This window comes from Psammomys obesus, unplaced genomic scaffold (assembly GCF_907164565.1).
Source record: "Psammomys obesus unplaced genomic scaffold, mPsaObe1.curated_primary_1811, whole genome shotgun sequence".
Classification (NCBI taxonomy): domain Eukaryota; kingdom Metazoa; phylum Chordata; class Mammalia; order Rodentia; family Muridae; genus Psammomys; species Psammomys obesus.
The window spans coordinates 53,720,052-53,739,723 of record NW_026585895.1 but is presented as its reverse complement, the minus strand read 5'-3'; the positions used below and the strand labels follow the sequence as shown (position 1 = coordinate 53,739,723).

The following is a 19,672-nucleotide window of genomic DNA, read 5'->3' as shown; positions in this document are numbered from 1 at the left end:
TGGTTATTTGTATTACTGCAAGGATGTGTTCAAATTGGCCCTGTCCCCTGTAAAATGTTCTCAGACCAAGCCAGGTTTTTACAAATTGGAATCTTTATTCTGTGTGGCGATCTCTGGATTAGGAGCAGGTTCATTAACTTCACAGATGTGTCCGCCACACAAATTTCTGGAACCACAAGTATGATGTGGCCGCACACAGTCCATACCTGTGATTAAAAGGAACTCAGTTTATACTGGGGAGGGGGGAACCATGGGGAAGGTCAGGTATCGAGGGACAGCAGGACTGACCAGGTAATAATGTACTGCATGTGCTCGTTCCGCAAGGTCACTCTAGTTTGCCCTCCTACGGGTCCTCCAGGGATTGTGCTCTCTGCAGAAACAATGGGATTTAGTGCAAGTCTGTGGGGATGGGTCACTCCTGTCAGGCCTTGTGTCCCCATACAAAATGCCAGGATGGAAACCTGGCCAGGGAAGGAGAGGTTGGACAGTATTCAACAGTGCTTGCTCTTCCAGTGCACACTGACTACAACATACGGAAATCTGCATCGATGAAAATGGGATCTGCGCCTGTTATCTTGGCCATAGCCTCCAGGTCCCGATAATGCCAATGATTCTTCTCTGGACTGTTCTCAGGAACAAAGGGCTTCCGGGTTTCTGCCAGCCTCACTATGCCAACTAGGTCTACTTCTCCGGGAACCTACAAATGAAGGGGAGATTGTCTTTTATTATAAGAGACCTGCATGGGGACTGGGTGGCTGAAGATCCATATACTTTACCTGGCCTTTCTGCCTGGTCTCAGGATTCACTTTCTTCCTGGGAACAAACCCTCTGTTAACCAGGATGGTGACTCTGGAGCAATAATAAAAGTGTCCCTTTGAGTGAAGAAGGGTTCCAAAGTGGATCGTCAAGATGATCCAGTAGTCTTCACTGCTAAGCCTCAGTGACTCAACCCCTATCAAACTGGCTAAGACAGTTGCTTAATGTAAGAGATCTTGGATATTATCAGGCAGTATTAGTTGGGTCTCATGAATTCCCCAGGGTCATAAGGTTCGCAGTGAGGGAAAGCTGACCAGGCCAGCATGGTCTACTCACCCCAAGTCAGAGCAGTGGAAAGGAGTAACTACATAGGCTCCACTTTCAGTTGAGGAGGACATTCTGCCAACATCACGGGCCTCTCGGACAGGGTCCACCATGGTCCGAGGCATCATGTACAATTCTTTGGCATGGTCAAAATGACCCCTGACCTTCACTGGCCTATACTCCAGATTTTTCAGTTCCATTGGGCTACAAGGAGAAAGGAGGTTGGGCTGTGGGCAAGCCCAGCTTGTCAGAATCAATCAGCTAAGCAGGTTGCAAAGTAACAAGAGCACCAGGCAGCGAGGGTAAGAAAGACCCAGGGAAGAAAATTAGATTGTACTGTGGGTACTCTCAGCAGCAGCCTTTGATGTCAAATGAAAATACAAATCTATGCTACCAGAGCCCAGTTTTGTTTTGTTTTGTTTTGTTTTTTTCAAGGAAGTGTGGGTTTCTATATGACTACATAAAATAACAATGTGAGTCCAAATGCCACTTGTTACCTACCCTGCAGGGCAGGACTTTAAAATTCGAGAGAGTAGTACAGTAAAGACACTTTAAAAACCGTCACCTTCATGTTGAAACCTACATTATCATCCACCAGTGGTACAAGGAACTGTCACCACTATGGGGGATTCTAAAGACCTGAAAAAGGGAAATCTGGCACCAAAAACACGTCTTTTCTATTAATGTTCTGTGCCTGTTAGGGCAGCTTCATAAAGGCAGTCAGCAGCTTGTCTAGAGGGGAAACTCTGAAAGCTCCTGCTAAAGGACAGAGAAATTATTGACACTGAACAGAAGAAGAGCCTCACTGCTGCTCTTCAGTGGCATGGGCAGGGTGGGCAGCCACACTCACTCAGCAGGTAGAGGGATGGGCTCAGCCATGACTCGAGACTCTAATTCTGCAATCAGTTTCAGCTTCCATTTCCGACGCTGGACCTACAGAAACAGCATGAGCTAAGCAGGTTGTTTCATTGGGGGCCAAGGCTCAGAGCCACCCAAATTAGACCCGTCTTCACCTGCCAAGTCCCCAGGCCAAAAGCAGTAGCAGGGATGAGAAGCAGGAACCACTGCAGAAAAGAGTCGTCCTCTGTTTTACAGGTGGCTGCTTCAGCAGTAGAACTGCAGCACCTGCTTGGCTTCCAGACCATACCTGGAAGGAGTTTTACAGTAATGGCATGGGGTCAGAAGCCCTAGAAAAACTGGGTGGCAAATTCCTCGAGAGGAATTCAGTTATGCGCCAGAGAATGTAGGGAAATAGGGCAATTAAACAGCACCTGTGCCCAACCCTCTCCCAGCATAACACACCCAGTAGACCATGGGTACGGGCTGAATGAAGACAGGTGTCACAATCGCATTCGGGTTTGAGCCCTTCTCACCTGACCGGGCAGAAAGCCCAAGGATGCTCCTTTTGGCGGCGCAGAACGGGGCCTGCGGGAAACAGGCCGCGGGGCTAAGCTCAGGAACCCCATGCCTGCCAAGCGCAAGCACCTGGCACGATCCAACCCAGCCTTGTTCAACTTCGTGCTAGGTCCTCTTGAGCAAGGATCCTCCCTGCCACTATTCTACCCTGGGCTAAGTTCTCTTGGGCAGGATCCTCCAAGGGCCCGCTCTTACCCGCCCCCCGGAGGACCATTTCGGCCACAGCGTCATCCGTCCCGGCAGCACAGCCAAAGCTTTCACGGCAGCCATCTTTGAACACTTCCGGGGCCAAGAAACCAGCTTCCTTCCGGAACGGCGCTCTGCCTCACGCGGTGGCAGCGGCGTCAGAAGAGCGTTTGCCACCATGGGCGAGCCACCTGCCGATGTGCGGGCCTTCCTGCGCCAGCACCCCAGCCTGAGGCTGCTGCCCAACACTCAAAAGGTTGTTAGAAAACCGGGAGGGTCGGGGCTGACAAGAACCACCTTCTAACAGGCGGCCCATCCACAGGTGCGCTGCTCTCTAACCGGCCATGAGCTGCCCTGCCGTCTGCCGGAGCTTCAGGTCTACACCAGCGGCAAGAAGTACCAGCGGTTGTCGGGTACCTCCTCTGTCTTCGATTACACAGCCTTCGAGCCACACATCGTGCCCAGCACAAAGAATCCGTACGTAGTTGGCCAGCCAGTGCCTAGATGCAGAGCCTCTGCCCCCTGCTTATGAGCCTGTGGTGGCCTCCCACTCTGACACTTCCTGACTAGGGCTTGTGACTCTTGCAATGTAGTCACCTGAGGGCCAGGCTGGGCAGTGCCAATTTCACCGTTTTGGGGCCTATTTATGGTTGTGTGGTTGATATATCCTCATATGGAACTTTCTTAGCTATCTCCCAAAGCATGCACCTCGCAGTTTCTTTTTCTTGGGTGACAATATGGGTCCAGCTGGTCCTTAATCCCAGATACTGAGTTGGAATTGTTTGGGAAGCTGTTTTTGAAAGTAAGCCTTTAATCCCAGCACTAAGGGAGGCAGAGGCAGACAAATCGCTGTGAGTTCGAGGCCAGACTGATCTACAGATGAATCCGGGACAGCCAAGGCTACACAGAGAAACCCTGTCTTGAAAAACCAAAAGAAAAAGGGAAAGGGGGAGGAAAATAAGCTTGTGTAAGTTGATTAGCCTGCAACTTACTATGTAGCTCAAAACTGACATCTAAGCCTGTGTCTGCCTCCTGAGTGCTGGGATTAAAGGCCACCATGCCGTTTTCAAAGTCCAGCAACTGAGAATAAAAGCAGAGCATCCCCAGCAGATCTTATTTGTTTACCGCATGTAGCCATCCATGGTGGTAGCCCACAGGTCTGAGCCCTTGGCATACCCATCTGTTTGTCTTGTAGGCACCAGCTGTTCTGCAAACTCACACTGAGACACATCAACAAGATCCCAGAACATGTACTGAGGCACACCCAGGGCCGGAGGTATCAGAGAGCACTTAAGCAATGTAAGTCACCTCCAGAGGCTCAGGCCTTAGGATGCATGCCCCCTGCCCCATGAAGCCAGAAAGGTACCTTGGCCATTCTTCTTTAATCCTTTGTTGATGTAATTCCTTGGTCTTGCACAGTGAGGTCAGTGGCTCCTGACCTCACCACTGCAAAGCCAGAAGTAGGTGGGAAGGAGTGATATGGAGGCCTTCCCGTACACAGTAGGGACAATCGTAGGATGATTCCCAGCCTGAAACCACAGTGCTCTAGTTATAGGACGGGTCCATAATCATCTGAAAGTCATCAGGAGAGTCTTTCAAACTGTTATCAAGCCCAGTATTGGCGCAAACAGTCCTGTAGACTGCAGAGGAAGAGGGGATTTGCTGTTGAAGGGTTGGTATTTTGAGCAGGGAAGGTATCTGTTAGTTGAGGCCACTGGTGGGAAGACATCCTAAATAGTTGAGAGTGGAGACTCCTGTGGTTAACTTCCAGATGGGTTAGGGAGGGAGGGTGGTGCCAGGCCAGGAGAGAAGAGATGGGGCCAGCATAAGCAATAAGGGAGGCAAAGGTCTCCCATCCATGCCATCACAAGAATATGAAGAAAGTGACTATGAGACTTGGGGGAGTTAGGCAGAGGCAGGCCTTGACAGGGAGGATGGAGGCTTCAGGGATTGTCCTGCCCTTTTATGTAGATTTCAGTTGGGGTGGGAAGGTAAGGAATATACAGGCTGTATCCTGGCACAGCACGGCCAGATCCTGACACACATCTTGGAGCTCCTGGAATTGGCACCTGGGCTGCACTGACAGGTGGCAGCTAAGGCTTGGGTGTACATTTGTTAGCTTTGTCATCTGCTGGATTGTGACACAGAGGTGCCAGGCTGGAGAATTATAAAGATGTACCAAAGAGCTGAGATGGGGCCAAAATGAAAATGCAGTGAGGCCACTTCAGGGTGGTGGACTAGAAGTCACTGTGGCTAAGTGGCCTGCTGAGAGCACTGGGAGGAGACATGCTGCTTTCATGAGGAAGCCACAGTGATCCTAAAAGCAAATGGCAGAGGTAAAGTAGGAAAAAGGCCCCGGAGACAGCATAGCAGGCAGTTCCATCAGATGCCAGGTCCCAGTCAGACTGTCACCCCATGAGCAATGGTGTTAGACCAAGTGGGAAGTCCGAGCTCAGACTAGTCAGTACCTCAGTGAGTGGTGACCCTAGCATGGACCCTCCCCTGAGCTCCACAGCCTCTGGGTTGCTCAGCCCCGTCCAGTAAAATAGAATCCTGGCACAGTACAACCCATAACTTATCTCTGCACCAAGAGGGCACCAGTATGATCTTGCTAGTCTCCTAGATGAAGAGTGTCAGAAACAAGGTGTGGAGTATGTCCCTGCCTGCCTACTGCACAAGAGGAAGAAGAGGGAGGACCACATGGATGGAGATGAGCTAACCAGCCAGAGAACAGCTTTCTGGGAGCCAGCTTCCAGTGACGAGGGAGGAGCCTTGAGTGATGACAGCATGGCAGACCTATACCCACGTAAGCAGGCACAGCCCAATCCCTGCCTCATGTGTGTCTTCTACTAGGTATCTTGTGATCCTGCTCTGTTAGCCACTTTTCCCAGGAAAGTGATGTTTTTTTACCTGTGGTGTAGCTCATCTAGGTGTTTGCTCCTTCCAGCTGAGCTGTTCACAGAAAGAGATCTGGGCAAGCCTGAGAACAGTAACACTCCTGAGGACTTTCTGACAGACGGAGAGGATGAGAAACCAAAGCATTCAAAAGAGAAGGCCACTGGAGAGGGGGGAGAAGCCAAGATGGACCACAAGAGGGGCCGTAAACTCAAGAAGGTGAGCAGTGTGCTGCAAAGTGCTGAGGTCAGGAGGGCTACACAGCCCAAGCTAAGTGAAGCTGGATAGCTAGTGTTTCCCCCATGGTTTTGGCAAATTCTACAAGTACACTGTATTTATAGGTCATAGCCTATAAATATGGAAGCCAAGGCCACTTCAGAAGATCTCCAGGAGTAGGTCCTAACCGCTGGCTTCTCAGCTCTGAGCTGGGGTGACCCTGCCCTACAACACAGGACTCAGGGGCTTATCTGCTGGGCACAGCTCCTTCTCTATGGGTCAGGAGTGAGGATTCTGTCATAGAGGAACAGGATGGGCAGTCTGTAGTGAACTATGCTGCCCTCTCCTGGGCTCCATAGAAGGGCTAACTGGCAAGAAAGGAGACTGATCTTTAGCCTTAGACACACAGGCAGTACCTTCCCTGTGAACCTGTAGAGGCTCTGGTCTGGATTTTCTGCTTTCACAGAAGCAGCTTACCTCGTTGACCAAGAAGTTTAAGAGCAGTCATCACAAGACCAAGAATTTCAGTGTCTTTAAGCAGCTGGGGAGGTGAAACCTGCAAAGAAGCCTTTGGGTATCTTGGAACTGGCTACTGATGTCCTGACATTGGCTGTTGCCCGGAGTGGACCTGGAGGCTCTGCTCAGAAGACAGCAGCAGCAGTGACTTGAAGATTCTTCTCCAGGCATGACTTTTTTTTTTTTTTTTTTTTGTAGTCTTCAGTGACCCTTGCTGTAGCTCACTGTAGCATCCTGAGCCTGGCCAGGTCCCCACCCTGGCTGGTCACCACATAGGATCACACTATATACCACAAATGTCATTATTTATTTTGATGTTTCCAAAGATCAAAACATTTCCAAACACAACTAAGATATAAAATACAGCATAAAAATGAGGTTTATACCTATTCCCACATAAAGCTAAAGCATTTTCAGAAACCTTTTGCCAAACCAATGTGTAGATCATTTTATCTCCCATCCCCAGCTCTGCCCACAGAAAGCTGGTGGATGGGCCAGGGCACCCTTGGGATGAGGGCTGCTGCTGCAATGCATGCACTTGCCTCCAACGGTCTGCCCCATGCCACAAACTGGAATGTCATGGGGTGGCCACAGCAGGTAACAGGAGCAGGTGGGTGTACACTGAGGCAGCTCTGCTTGACAAGCAGCCGAGTGGTAAAGAAGTACCATGGCCTAGGCCACTGGCTGGAACTCACATCAGTGGGAGTAGGCAGGCTGTAAGGCTGCAGTAGAACATGGGCTAGGTGTTGAGAAGGGGGATTCAGACTGCAGAGCCGGCAAGGCAAGGGAAAGAGGATTGACTCAAGGTGACTCAGAAGATACAGTCCTGCCTATCCAGCTGATGCCAGAAAGGACAGCTTCCCAGACTGTACCAACGGTGATGTGAGCTGCCAGCTTCCCTGCAGGGGTTCTAAGCCTGTCTATGTTCCCTCCAATACACCTGGGGGAAGTCCAGAAGAAGCCTAACCTACCCTCATGGCACTACCATGCAAATGAGCAGGATCACACCATCAGGCACCCCACCCCCAAAAAGAGAAACACGGTGTAAGGCAATGTTAGAAAACTTTAAATACAGGACTGAGATCAAATTGGTAAGGCATCACACATTGTAAAAAGTATCTTGGCTGCATCCAGCAGAGGAAGTTGACAAAAATCTGAGCAAGCATCAGGTGGCATCAATGGGTGAATTCAGCCTAGAACAGGGAGTCAAGCCGGGGCTTTTAGGGAGGTTGGAGCATGGCCTGTGAGGTCCAGGCCTTGCTCTGAGAAGGTCAAGTGTGAGGTAACTGGGTTGAGCCTGGGTGTCTTGAGTCCTGGGGCTCCTTACTTCTGTGCCCCAAGGCATTACTGCTTCCCAGGCTTGTTCCATGGTGGTTGAGAGTCATCCTGTGAGCACCTTGCTCTCCTGCCCTCCCACAACCACGCTTGAGGGCTAGCAGTACCCAAACCAAGAACTTTCTGCCTGACTCCACCCCATCCCTGTTTGGAGCCATGAAAACTCCCAGGGTACCTTTCACCCAGTAAATGGCATCCAACCCACTGACATCAAGGACTTGGGCCAGCAGTAGCACCCACCTCTCCAATACTGAACTGTTCTCTAGGCTTGGTGTTTCTCTAACATCTTCACTGATCCTATAATACATGGCAAAAGCAATGCTGGGGCCACTGGTAAGATTCTGAACTGGAGGTTTAACTGTTTGGTGTTTGGCTGGACCATCCTAAGTCATTTAGTAGTTTGAGCTAAGGATGTAAACTTAAAACTAAAAAGGGAAACCGCTTTGAATGATAAAGTACAGCTCAGTACAACTTGAAGTCCCTCACCCCCAAAAAGGAACTCAAAGACAGGACTGAGACCATAGCCCACCACACTGTCTACTCCAAGCCTTGGCTAAGGAATGACTGTCCAGCTGGCCAGCCCTGGACAGTCAGACTCCAGACTGTTTCCAAAGATTTTACCTTCAATTTTCAGTTGTCTGCAAATAAAGTTCTCAAAACATCTGTGCCTTTACCAAGGGAGGGGGAAGGGAAGAGGACACATAAAACGCTGGCAGTTTGTTGACTCTACCCTGAATCAGTCCAGGGCCTTGTGCCTCAGCCAAGGAGGGGAGGGGTCTGTATGTTACCACTCCTTCTTCTTCTCATCCATGGAGACACCTCCTGGGCCAAGAGCCACCACCAGGAGCAGGCCTCCAATCACTGACATGGTCTGGAAGAAGTCATATTTCAGGAAGTCATGCATGGGTTTATAGACCGGGATTGTCCAGAAGGCGTTGAAATACACGTTGATGGCAAACAGCCAGATGACGAGAGTCAAAGCTGCTAGCTTGGTTTTAAAGCCAATGGCTACTAAGATCATCAGAGCTGTGCCCACAATGTTCTGGACGATCTGCACAGATTCAAAGACAAGACATTCAGAGTAAAGGTCAGGAAGAAAGCTGTGCACACTTGTATCTGAGGCTCACATAACTCACACGAGGACTTGGTGAATACTGTATTAAAAGATGCCGTGGCTTTACATTCCCAAATCTATCAGTGGTGTTTTCCAGTTAGGACTTCGGTGAGTGATTAGGCCATGAAAGGACACTTGCTTCTTAGGTTTCACCATGTGATATCCTGTGTTCTCTTGGTACTCTACAGAGTCCATACCACAAGATCCTCACCAGATGTGTCCTCTTGACCTTCTTTGTCTCCAGAACTATAAGCTGAATAAGACATCATTCTCTATAAATTGCCCCTTCTGTGGTATTCAGTTACAGCAATAGAAAATGAACTAAGATTACTGCTAAAGAAGCACCTGACTGTGGAATGGGTAATGGTCAGACTTGGAGGCATTAGAGGAACATACTGTCATGAAGAGAGCAGTGAAGGCCATTCTGGGAAGAGCTGAGAAGATAAGACAAAGGAAAGACAGGGACTTTGTAGTACTCAATTGCCTGAGCCAGCATCCTGCTGCAGTATGAACAGTAAACATGAAACAAGGGTCTGTAAAGCAGAGCAAAGGCCATTTTTGTTAGAAAATTGCAATGAAGGCCAGGGTTTGTGGCACATGCCTTTAATCTTGCACTCTGAATTTGAGGCTAGCCTAGTCTTCCAGTATAGGCAGGGTCACACAGAGGGAAACCCTGTCTTGAAAAACCAAAAAGAGGAATGGGGGGACAGAAAGCTGCAATTAACTCAGCTGCTTGTGCCCATGGCCTAGGACCTTGCAGAATACAGAATTTATATATCTGGCAGAAAAAAAATCTATCAGCAGCAAAGCATTCAAGTTGGCACATAGCTACTTTGGATTCGGACTGCTAACAGACAAACAAGGGTGCAAAGACTGAATTCATAACAAAGGAAATGTGAAAAACGTGGGGAAGTTCTTTGGCCATGTGGTAGAGAATGAAAGATGCCTTTGTCAGGGTCTCTCTATGTAACCCAGACTGCCCTTGAACTTATAATCCTCCTGCCTCTGCCTCCCAGACACTAGGATTTCAGACCTATGCCACATCTGGCCAAGCAATATTAAAAAAATAATGAATTTAAGAAAAACTGTATGTGTGTCTGTAGGAGGGCGGAGGTCAGAAGAGGGTGCCAGATATCCTCTATCAATTTCCAGATATTCCTTTTTGAAGAAGGGTCTCCCTGAACCTAGGGCTCATCTCAGCTAGGGTGGAAGGAGGAATCTAAATAATCCTCCTGCCTCTTCTTCCCTCTACGGCCAGTTTTTAGGCATTTGCAAAATACCTAGTTAGCTACTTTCATGCTAAGATTTGAATTCTGGTCCTCATGATTGCAGAGAAATTACTCTTGGCCAATAAGCCATCTCTCAGTTCCTAAGCAGCTTATTTCAGTGTCAAAGATTTGGGAGCTGGGCACAGTAGCATGTGCCTGTGATCCCAGCACCCAGGCAGGCAGAGGTAGGCGGACCGCTGTTGAGTTCCAGGCCAGCCTAGTCCACAAAGGGAGTCCAGGACAGCCAATGGGGGAAAAAAAAAAAAAAAGGTTTGGGGAAGATGAGTAACGGCTTAAGTGCTATATAGGACTCTATTAGGGTTCTGTTCATCTACACCCACCTCACCATCCATGCTGGAAACACCTCTCCAACAATGCCCTTCTGCCATCTCTGCTTCTAACATGTGACATATAAAAACCAGAATGTATTGGTCAACAGTGTGAATTGAACTCTGAAGAAAAAAAGTCAGCAGTCTACAGAGAGGGCACTGGCCTCTCTCCCTAGCAGAGCTGGATAGGCTCATTTTACAAGCATGAGCTTGTCTCCTCAGGCTGTACTCAGGCACAGCTATGACAACAGGTAGCACATGGCTCAGGAGTACTCACAGAAAAGAAGCTGGCATCAAAGTGAAGAAGGGTCATGAACATCAGGACCAGGAGGACCCTTCCTCCAAGCTGCATGTACTGCTTGGGGGAGCTCTCACGCATGGTGGGAACACCAGCAAACATGCTCTTCCCTTCCGAGCGGGACTCTGCCAAGAGCAGCAGCAAACCTCCTCCTAAAGCCAGGTTCCTGAGGAACAGAAATGTCAGCTACATTTACCAAGCAACTGTCTACCAGGCCAGAGCAAAAGAAAGCCTGGCATGGACACATCAAGGCCCACCCTTTCCTTTCTCCAAAACAAACCACCACTCAAAGGGACCAGGCCAAGCTGAGTACAAAGGACCTTCCAAGTTGAACCAACATGATCACATGAAAACTGGATGCACTGGTCTTTGCCCCTTTCTACTCAGACCCTCACTGCACACACCCATGCAATATGGGGCTACAAGACAGGACCCCTCTCTATCAAGCCAGGATTCTGGTTGTGGGGGAAAACCCTGCTTCTCAGAGGCACACTGTGGACTACAGAAGTTGGAAGGCACTAGCCAACAGCTGCTCAGGTGAGAGGGCCTAAGACTCTGTTCTTACCACCCAAAATGCACCTACCTCATCAGAAATTTCAAGTCCCACAAAATGCTGTAGGCGATTGTCTAAGGAACAGAGAAAAAAAAAATGAATCAGCATTTCACACCCATAGCTAAAGATTTCATAGCAGCATGAAGCAGATCGTCCAACAGAATAAGAGAGAAGACTAGCCACTTCCCCAAAACAAAAAGGAGCTCTGCAGGGCAGATACACAGAAGGGCTGAAGAGGGAGGATGCCAGATCCAATATAGCTCCACCAAAGCAAAGCAAGACCTACCCCACACCCTATGTACCCCAAGTGAGAACCACTAGGTGACTGTGTACCTGCAGTGCGATGATTCCAAACAGCCCAAAGCAGGCATACTGCACGAAGTTCCTGCTCAGCACCAAAACACAGCCAGCTAGAAAGAGGACAGAGTTAGGGCTATGGTGTGTCCAGGCAACAAGACACCTCTGTTCCAGTGCTGCTGAGCTGCTGCACCCCAAGCAAGGCACCTTCCCAGGGCCTTAATGGCACACAAGGCATGGCCCTGGAGCCTGCCCAGCTTCTGAAGAACACTAGTCTAGACCATACTTTGCTGTGGAGAGCCATAGCTCCTCATGCCAGGGTCTATCAGGGCAGGATTAAATGTTCCACTATGGAGCAATCCAACAATGCTTAGGAGCATAAGTTCTTTCTCACCTCCTAACATGCAAAGGCAAAAAAGCTGCCACCAGAAGATGGGCTGTCAGAAGATCAATTTGAATCCAAATGCCCTGGTTCTGTGCCAACTGAAACCTTTTGTCCTTTCTGGACATTGTCTTTGACTTCCTTAACTGCCCAGGCTCTAGCATCTCCTCCTGTATTTATAAGCAGAGACTGTGGCAAACTTCTTTTTTGTTTATAGGCAGAGTCTCACTATATAGACCCAGCTGCCTGAAACTTGTTTTATTATATTGACCAAGTCGGCCTTGAACTCAGAGACAGCCTCTACCTACAGTGAAAGGCATGAGTCACAAGCCAGGTCTGATGGCACACGCCTGTAATCCCAGCACTCAGACAGCAGATCTCTCTGAGTTCAAGGCCAGCCTGGTCTAAAAAGTGAGTCCAGGACAGCCAAGGCTATACAGAGAAACCTTGTTTCAAAAAAACCAAAAACAAACAAACAAACAAACAAACAAATAAGATGTCAGTCACACCAGGCTTGTATCCAATTTCTATAGTAATTTTAAATAAATGAGTACAAGGGAACTGGGTATGGACCATCCATCTGAAAGCTCAGAGAACCAAACCATGCTGGCATGTTTCAAAGCCCAGGGCTATAATCTCAGCTGACAAGCTCCTAAGTATTTGTTCACCCAGGCCTCAAGCTCACACAGCTTATCAATGGCCAACAATCTTAAGTTTGGGGTTCAGGATGCCCCAGAAGTATACTAGAGAGGCTTCAGAGCCACTTACTCAACTGTCCCAGCAGGTTGAGGAAAACAAAGGATGAGGCCAACAGGTAGCCACAGCTCCAGGTGGTGTCAATATAGTCACGTTGCTCACTCCACTGGAACCACATTCGAATGCCATCCTCCAGGAAGGTGCTAATCAGGCAGAGGCGTGCCACATGAGGCAGGTACTGCTTGGTGACTCGAAGGAACTGTAAGACCACAGAACACACTGATGACATGGCTGCAACCTCATTTTAAGGATAACAGGTGAGAGGAGACAAGCCAGCTCTCTGCAAGGCAGAGGCCTTCAGCACCTCCAGTGTCCTCCCAGGGCAGATGTAGGATTCAGTACCTGCTTTAGGTGGCCCCCTCTTAAGTTTGGACACCTGTGATGACCTAACACTCAGTCCCAGAGACAGAGACAATGTCTCATGCATGTGGCCCAGAACCACAAGGAGACATCTAGTACCTTTGCTCCACCTCCACAGCCATCAAGGCAGAAATGCCACAAGATACACAGTTTCCATGCCCAGTGAGGTACATTAACAAGTGGGAGGCACAGAAGTGGGAGGCTCTCAGATATCTTCTAGCCCAGGGATTCTCTCACTTCAGCTCCCTCACATCCAGGGCTATCCCCAGCACTGAAGAATACAGACCAGCAGAGCACCCCTGACCCCCACCCACAAGATGCCACAAGCAGCATTTCCAACTGTGGCACCAAAATAAATGCCTCTATTTTTGCCCCAAGAAAATCCCTCTGGAAAGTTTAATATCCTATGAGGCAACTGTGGTACAGATGAACAGCTGGGCTATGGAATACAAAGACAACACTGGGATGTTCTCACCACCGAGGACCCAAAGCAAAGTAAAAACTGCCAAATATGAGACTGATAATGACTGTAGTGACAATCAAGCGTGCAAATCACCAACAAAGGGCAGTTCTGAAATACATGCTCATGGCTCCCTTTTGTCCCCATGCAGATAGCATTTGATGACTTGATTAGGAGGCCAGCACACCCTATTGAAGCTAGGTGGACTCTCATACTAGTCTCAGAGCTGAGTCGCAAGGTAAAAAAAAAAAACAAAAACAAAAAAAAAACCCAAGGATATCAAGGAGTCCCAGGAGAAAGATCAAGGAGCCACCCATGGACTGACGTGTCAAGAAGAGTCTGAAGGGCAGAGTCTGACCCCAGTAGGGCAGCAGAGAGAACATGGGCTGTGCAGGCCCTCCCAGGACTGATAAATCTGCTGTTAGAATAGATGAGGATGTACATAAGGAATATGGCCGAATTCTCAGCACTTTAAAAGCTGCTTCCCAAGATCCTACCAAAGCTGCCATCTCAGCTTCAAAGCACCTGGGTATTCCGATCGGCCTTCAGCCCAGGAAGTAGTGGCCAGGCTTGGCCCTGTCACAGTGCAGACAGGTTCTACCTATGGCAGGGAATAGAAAAAGTCACAGCGCTGATGCCCACATTCTTCAGACAAACTGCCTGTACCCCTGGTGTGTATCTGCACATGCTTTCTAAGCCCCACTGAAGAGATGGCTTATCATTAGAGACCAGCTAGCAGCTCTGGGAACCAGGCACAGGCACTCAGGCCACAAGCTTTCACCTTGTCTGACTCTGTCTAACCCTGGCCAGCAATGTGCTCCACACATGGTGAACCGGTTACTTTGTGGGGTAGGAGGGGTTGCTACCCTTCAACAAATAAGACCATGCAATTACTGGCTGCTTAGATTCCTTCCCAACTTGCAGAGTCAAAAAAAAAAAAAAAAAAAAAAAAAAAAAAAAAAAAAAAAAGAGAGAGAGAGAAAGAAAAGAAAAGAAAAAGAAGACATGCTTTAAAATTGGAAAAACAGCCAGGCATGGAGACACAATGCCAGTGATATCAGCTTCTAGAGAGGCTGAGGCAAGAGTTTCACTTGAGCCTAGTATTTCAAGGCTATGTTTGGCAACACAGGACTCAATCTCACAGTAAATACAAAAGGAAAAGAGGTTCAAATATGCTTGAGTTTTAGGGCCCTGGAAGAGAACACACATACTACATCCTACTAGGTGAGAGGACAGGTGACACCACTCACCCTCCCAGGTTCTTCCTCATGGCTCTAATGTTTAGAAATAGCCAGCAGCAACACAATCACCAACATTCTATGGAAGAGATAAAGAGCAGCACCATGGATCTCCATCACCACCACGGAGATTTTGGGAAATGCCCCTCATCTTGTCACACACCTAAAGGGAGCTGTGCAGACCACAGGAGGGTGTGCATACTCAGGCGGCCAGACACTGGAGGAGTTCTGACTTGCTTCCAAATGAGAACTGTTCCCCGACACAATTACACTGGGGCTGCACCCACTGGGTGCACCAGCCCAGCCTTGCTGCAGTCAGCTACTCCCTCAAAGAAGCTCACCACAGATGCTCAATTGCTACGCACACAGTCTAGCACAATCCACTAGATGTAGCTAAAGTGTCCCGACAAGTCTGCTACTCTTAATTGTAGTGTCTGGATCAAGAGGATTAAAGAGTAGAAGACAGTAATGGAAGGAAGGAGCAGTCCTCCCTTCCATAGCACCATGGCTAGGAGACTAGTGCAGTGACTTGCTTCTGGGAGAAAAAAAGTACAGAACTGAAGGCAGTATATACTGAACTAAGCACAGCTGCTGGACTCTGCTTTCCAAAGACAAGTATCTGTCAAGTGGGCACAGAGCACCAGTCAACAGCCCTCCTTTCATGGACCTCTGAACACAGGAGAAAAGCTACATTTAGCAACAAAGACAGATCCTGCACAAGCATGTTGTTCACAGCCTCAGGTTCATGTTATACTACTGCAAAGTGTTCCCACAGCCACATCTCCTCTGTGATTGCAAGCTACTACCAGTGTCCTACCTCATGCCGGCCATGAATACCAAGAACAGAGAAACTCCATAACCATGGTTCTCATTATAGAGCCTGGAAAAGCCAGTGGTGGATGCTGATGAGAAAAGCTTGTGAGAAGAGAAGACAATCAAGCCAACCCACTTGGATAAACAGGCTTCTCATAAGCTTTGCAACAAGCACAAAATGCTCACAGGCAGTGAAGCATCCCAGTAGCTAAGAAATGAGAATAAGAGGGCCTGGAGAAATGGCTCAGAAGGAGAGAGTTCAAAGGAACCAAGTTTGGTGCCCGGCACCCAAATGATAGCTCACAACTGTCCGTTGCCCTTTCAGTATCTTTGGGCACCAGGCACCCAAGTGGTACACAGTCATGCATTAGGGCTAAACACTATACACATACATAAAAAATGAGGAAGGCTACATCTGTCTCAGAGGGTTATCTATCATCTGAAAAGACTGAGGGGATTTAGGACATAATACTATCATTCCTATGATAGGAACCCAGGAAACAAGTAGGCTCACCCAGGGAGTGTTGCTGTCAACATGCAGAGTAGAAACACCAACCTCCTCTTTTGTGTTTAGGACAAAAATGGATCTCAATTTGGGAGATCTTTAAGGAAATGGAAGGTTAAAAGAGTTCCTGCCTTGGTGGATCCCATTCAAAAATCCATAAGCATAGGAACAGATAGGCAGGGTCATCTCAACAGTCTGGTGGACTCTAGGATTCCCAGAAAGTATCGTCCAAACATGTCTCCAATGCATCATGAGTGTAGGAGCTCGAAGACCACCTTCCTTTTCTAAAATGAGCAGTTAAGAGGCTGCAGTCTATGAGGACTGGGGCTCATCTACCAGGGGCTAACCAATCCCTAGCATCTCTACCTCACTTCTCCAGAAGGGGGCACTGTGCAACCTCCAGTCAAGACTAGCAGAGAAGTGAGTCAGCTTCCCAAACCTTAAGGTAGAGGTACAAGATGACAAAGCACTGGAAAATGAAAGGCTCAGGGGCCCAATACCAAGCCCTATCCAGCCCGTATCAGGTCCACTCTGGCACTACTTCAGAAAAAGCACACACCAGCTCCTCGGTCTAGTTCTGCCACTATTTTGTTGTTTTTGTTCTTGTTTCCTCAAGACAGAGTTTCTCTGTGTGTTCCTGGCTGTTCTGGAACTTGCTTTGTAAACCAGGCTGGTCTCAAACTCACAGAGATCCGCCTGCCTCCCAAGTGCTGGGATTAAAGACTTGCACCACCACTGCCCATAGTTCTGCCTCTCTTAAGGACATGTCAACACACCAAAGTCCACACTGGGAAAAGTAAGACCTCCTATAGCCTTCCTGTCACCCTGGTAACAGCCATCAGGCAGAATCCATTAAGCACTAATGTTCCTGGTGTGAATTCACCTGGAAGCTACCCTACAATCTGTTTAGCTCGAATCAAGTAGTGGACACAGGACAAGGGCGAGATTTTGAGTTCCCAGCTCTTTCCCACCTGGTTTCTGATGGCTTTCTGAAGGCCTACTTCCTGCATCTCATCACTTCAGGGAGAGGACACCATCCCTGGCTGCAAAAGGGCAAGGCGCTTGATGCCAGGTCAGAGATGTAGCTCACAGGAGCCTGCCAGCAGGGGCACAGCAGTGTACAGCCCAGGCAGGGCACCAGCCTCCACCACACTAAAAGGAAAGACTGCAGTTCCACCAAAACAGGGAGATGCTGACCCTGGGTAACAAGACTGGGACTATGCAGATCTTGACAAATTTCTCTGTGTCCCTGGGAAGATGGCCTCACAGGATGCCCAGTTAATGGCTCAGTGTTGTTGTCATCACTGTCAGAAACACCTTTCCAGGTCTCAATTGGAAAGGCCAACTTTCTGGGCAAATCTATTTTTGCAATGTCAGTTCTACTTTTGTTTTCTAAAGACGAGAGGGATGTGTGACAATATCTGACAATACCTTAGAGGCAGCAATTCACTTCGTAACACATTAGAGCCTTCCATTTAGAAAGCTAGACTATCAGCACCTTCCTCATTAGCCAATTTGTTTTCAATGCTGCAGCTGAATATTCAACACAAAAGTTCACAGGACTGGTCACACTGAGGCCATCAACAGGCCCTGACACTAGTTCAGAAGAGCAGAAGCTCCTGTGGTAGCCTCTGCTCTCTTCCAGGTGCACTCTGAGGCTCATCCCTGCCAGCAGCAACCTTCACTGGGAATTCCGGTTTTAAGCAACAGGCTGTCTGCAACACTGGTATCCTCCCACTGATGTGGAGCTGAAACTAACTCCAGACCCTAAAGGAAAGCTGCCCTGGACACCTGCCTTGCAGTAGAAGACCCAGGGTTTCTTCCTGGGTGGTGGCCACTGGCAATTCTAGGAGCCAAAACCAGTCACTTGGTGGAGGTGGACACTGTGTTTCCCACAAAAGCTTGTCCAGTCCAAAAATTCGTTTTTTTTTCACTTAAAGCAAAACAAAATGCATGGAGGACTTCCTAAAAAATAAATTAGCTCTTTCTCTGGTTGAAATCTACCATTCGATAGTTGGCAGCTTCTTGGAGATATTTTATCTGGGTCAGGTTGTGAAATCCACTTGCAAAATGGAGGGTTTTCCAGCTGAAGATCGTGAGGTGAGCAGCTCACAAACTTCCCTTGGCTATTGGAGCCATCTTCTTAGAGAGCTGGTACTAAGCAAGATAAAACTGGGTCAATAAAAATTGTCAATGAAACCCAGCACATGAGGAAGACCTTGGTCCTTGAGAACAAATTTTAAAATTGTGTCTTTAATGCAAAATCATGACCTTAGAAAAACTTTTACAAAGAGGGTGAAAATGACTTTAAAAATATCAGCTCACAGAAAATTAGTTCAACAGAATCGAGTGAAAACATGGGAGATGACACCCCTCAAAAGGAGGAACAGAGTTCATTCGACCCACGGCTCATTTGAAGATGCTCACACACACCCAAGTCCTCCAGTACTCCAGGCTACAAAATCCTTCCTCGTATTACCGAAAGCCACGAACTCTCTAAGCGAACCAGAACAGGCTGGCGGGTGGGCCTGGCACCACTCAGCCTACAGGGATAGTTCAGGCTCCATTACTACTTCGCAGACCTAACGGGGCAATTTCAGAAGGCAAAGGCTCACACCTACACAACATCCACCCACCCCATTGCTGTCTAACTTAATTCTAAAAAGTGGGTGCCACCTGAGCTTCTTTCGGGCTCTAACCCTGCCCGGCTAGTCGCTCGGGCCCAAGTTCGTCCCAGGCCTTCCCTGCGGTTCACATGCCACCTGTACACTAGGGAAGGAGGGCCGTGAGGCAGGCTCCTCTCCTCCGGCAGCGTGGACGCACACCGGGCAGCCGGAGCAGAGTCCACGCGAGGAGGGAGGGGCAGGACGGTCCCGGACAGAGGGCGGAGGGGCCACGCAGCGGGGCGCACAGAGTACTCCCTTCCCCGGAGGTTCCCCCCACGGTCCGCCACGGTTCTGAGGGCAGAGGGCAGAGCGCAGCACCGCGGGCCCAGAGAAGCCTCCCGAGCCGCCCCCAGCCCAGAGTCCCGCGGATCTCGCCGTGGAGGCAGGCAGGGCGGCGAGGGCGGGCGTCCGTGGGGCCCGGAGGGCCAGCGGGCTGTGGGGCGGGCCGCACCTGGTCGGCGAAGTCCTCGGCCGTGCCCATCAGGTCGTTCTGGCCCATGGCGGCGGCGGCAGGCTCAGCTGGCTGGTCCTCGGCGATCGCGCCTGCTGCGGCCTCCACAGGAAGTACCCGGCGGCCGGCCTTGCTGCGCCGCGGCGGCTCTAGCAGCTGCCACGTAGGCCAAGCCTTAAAGGGGCCGCGCCGCCCGCCGCGCCCCGCCCCGCCCCGCCCCGCCTGCTGCGCGCCCTCACGCTCCAGACCCCGCCCGCCACGCTCGGGGGCCTCCGGCCGAAGCGCCGCCTCCCACGAGCACGCCCCGCCCCCACGCCCAGGCCCCGCCCCCTCAGGTTTCTGTGGCCGTCCCTAGAACCCGGAGCCTTGCCCACCTTACACCCTCACCAAGCAGCACATCCAGTCCACCATGCTAGTAGACTTCCTGCCACCCTCATCACCCGCCCGTTGCGCTTGAGGCCCCGCCTACCGTGTCGTCATACTACCTACCCAGCCCCCATCCGACCTAACACACCAGGCCCCGCCCTTCTTCTAGTCC

General features: G+C 49.6%; 3 protein-coding genes across 5 annotated transcripts; 1 reads left to right on the top strand and 2 right to left on the bottom strand.

Moving 5' to 3' along the window:
- Positions 1–71: 71 nt before the first annotated feature.
- LOC129671183 (surfeit locus protein 1) lies at positions 72–2,775 on the bottom strand. 2 transcript variants are annotated; one of them, XM_055599839.1, is made up of 9 exons: positions 2,692–2,766; positions 2,454–2,505; positions 2,094–2,227; positions 1,931–2,013; positions 1,093–1,284; positions 777–849; positions 535–697; positions 289–370; positions 72–206 (listed from the first exon to the last, which is right to left on the bottom strand). In XM_055599839.1, the coding sequence occupies exons 1-9, from the start codon at positions 2,764–2,766 to the stop codon at positions 140–142; spliced, it is 921 nt and encodes a 306-aa protein (XP_055455814.1). In that variant the 3' UTR covers positions 72–139. The 2 variants fall into 2 exon arrangements, with proteins under 2 accessions (XP_055455814.1, XP_055455815.1); XM_055599840.1 differs by lacking the exon at positions 2,454–2,505 and having other exon boundaries at positions 2,692–2,775.
- Surf2 (surfeit 2) lies at positions 2,767–6,692 on the top strand. The gene is made up of 6 exons (XM_055599846.1): positions 2,767–2,938; positions 3,005–3,159; positions 3,878–3,981; positions 5,306–5,488; positions 5,630–5,796; positions 6,260–6,692. The coding sequence occupies exons 1-6, from the start codon at positions 2,861–2,863 to the stop codon at positions 6,344–6,346; spliced, it is 774 nt and encodes a 257-aa protein (XP_055455821.1). The 5' UTR covers positions 2,767–2,860; the 3' UTR covers positions 6,347–6,692.
- Positions 6,693–7,354: 662 nt separating this feature from the next.
- On the bottom strand, positions 7,355–19,561 carry Surf4 (surfeit 4). Of its 2 annotated transcripts, none has more exons than XM_055599841.1 (7): positions 19,509–19,548; positions 19,135–19,290; positions 12,654–12,840; positions 11,540–11,616; positions 11,237–11,280; positions 10,633–10,819; positions 7,355–8,695 (listed from the first exon to the last, which is right to left on the bottom strand). In XM_055599841.1, the coding sequence occupies exons 2-7, from the start codon at positions 19,180–19,182 to the stop codon at positions 8,429–8,431; spliced, it is 810 nt and encodes a 269-aa protein (XP_055455816.1). In that variant the 5' UTR covers positions 19,183–19,290; positions 19,509–19,548; the 3' UTR covers positions 7,355–8,428. The 2 variants fall into 2 exon arrangements, with proteins under 2 accessions (XP_055455816.1, XP_055455817.1); XM_055599842.1 differs by lacking the exon at positions 7,355–8,695 and adding an exon at positions 8,788–9,011 and having other exon boundaries at positions 19,509–19,561.
- Positions 19,562–19,672: the final 111 nt, after the last annotated feature.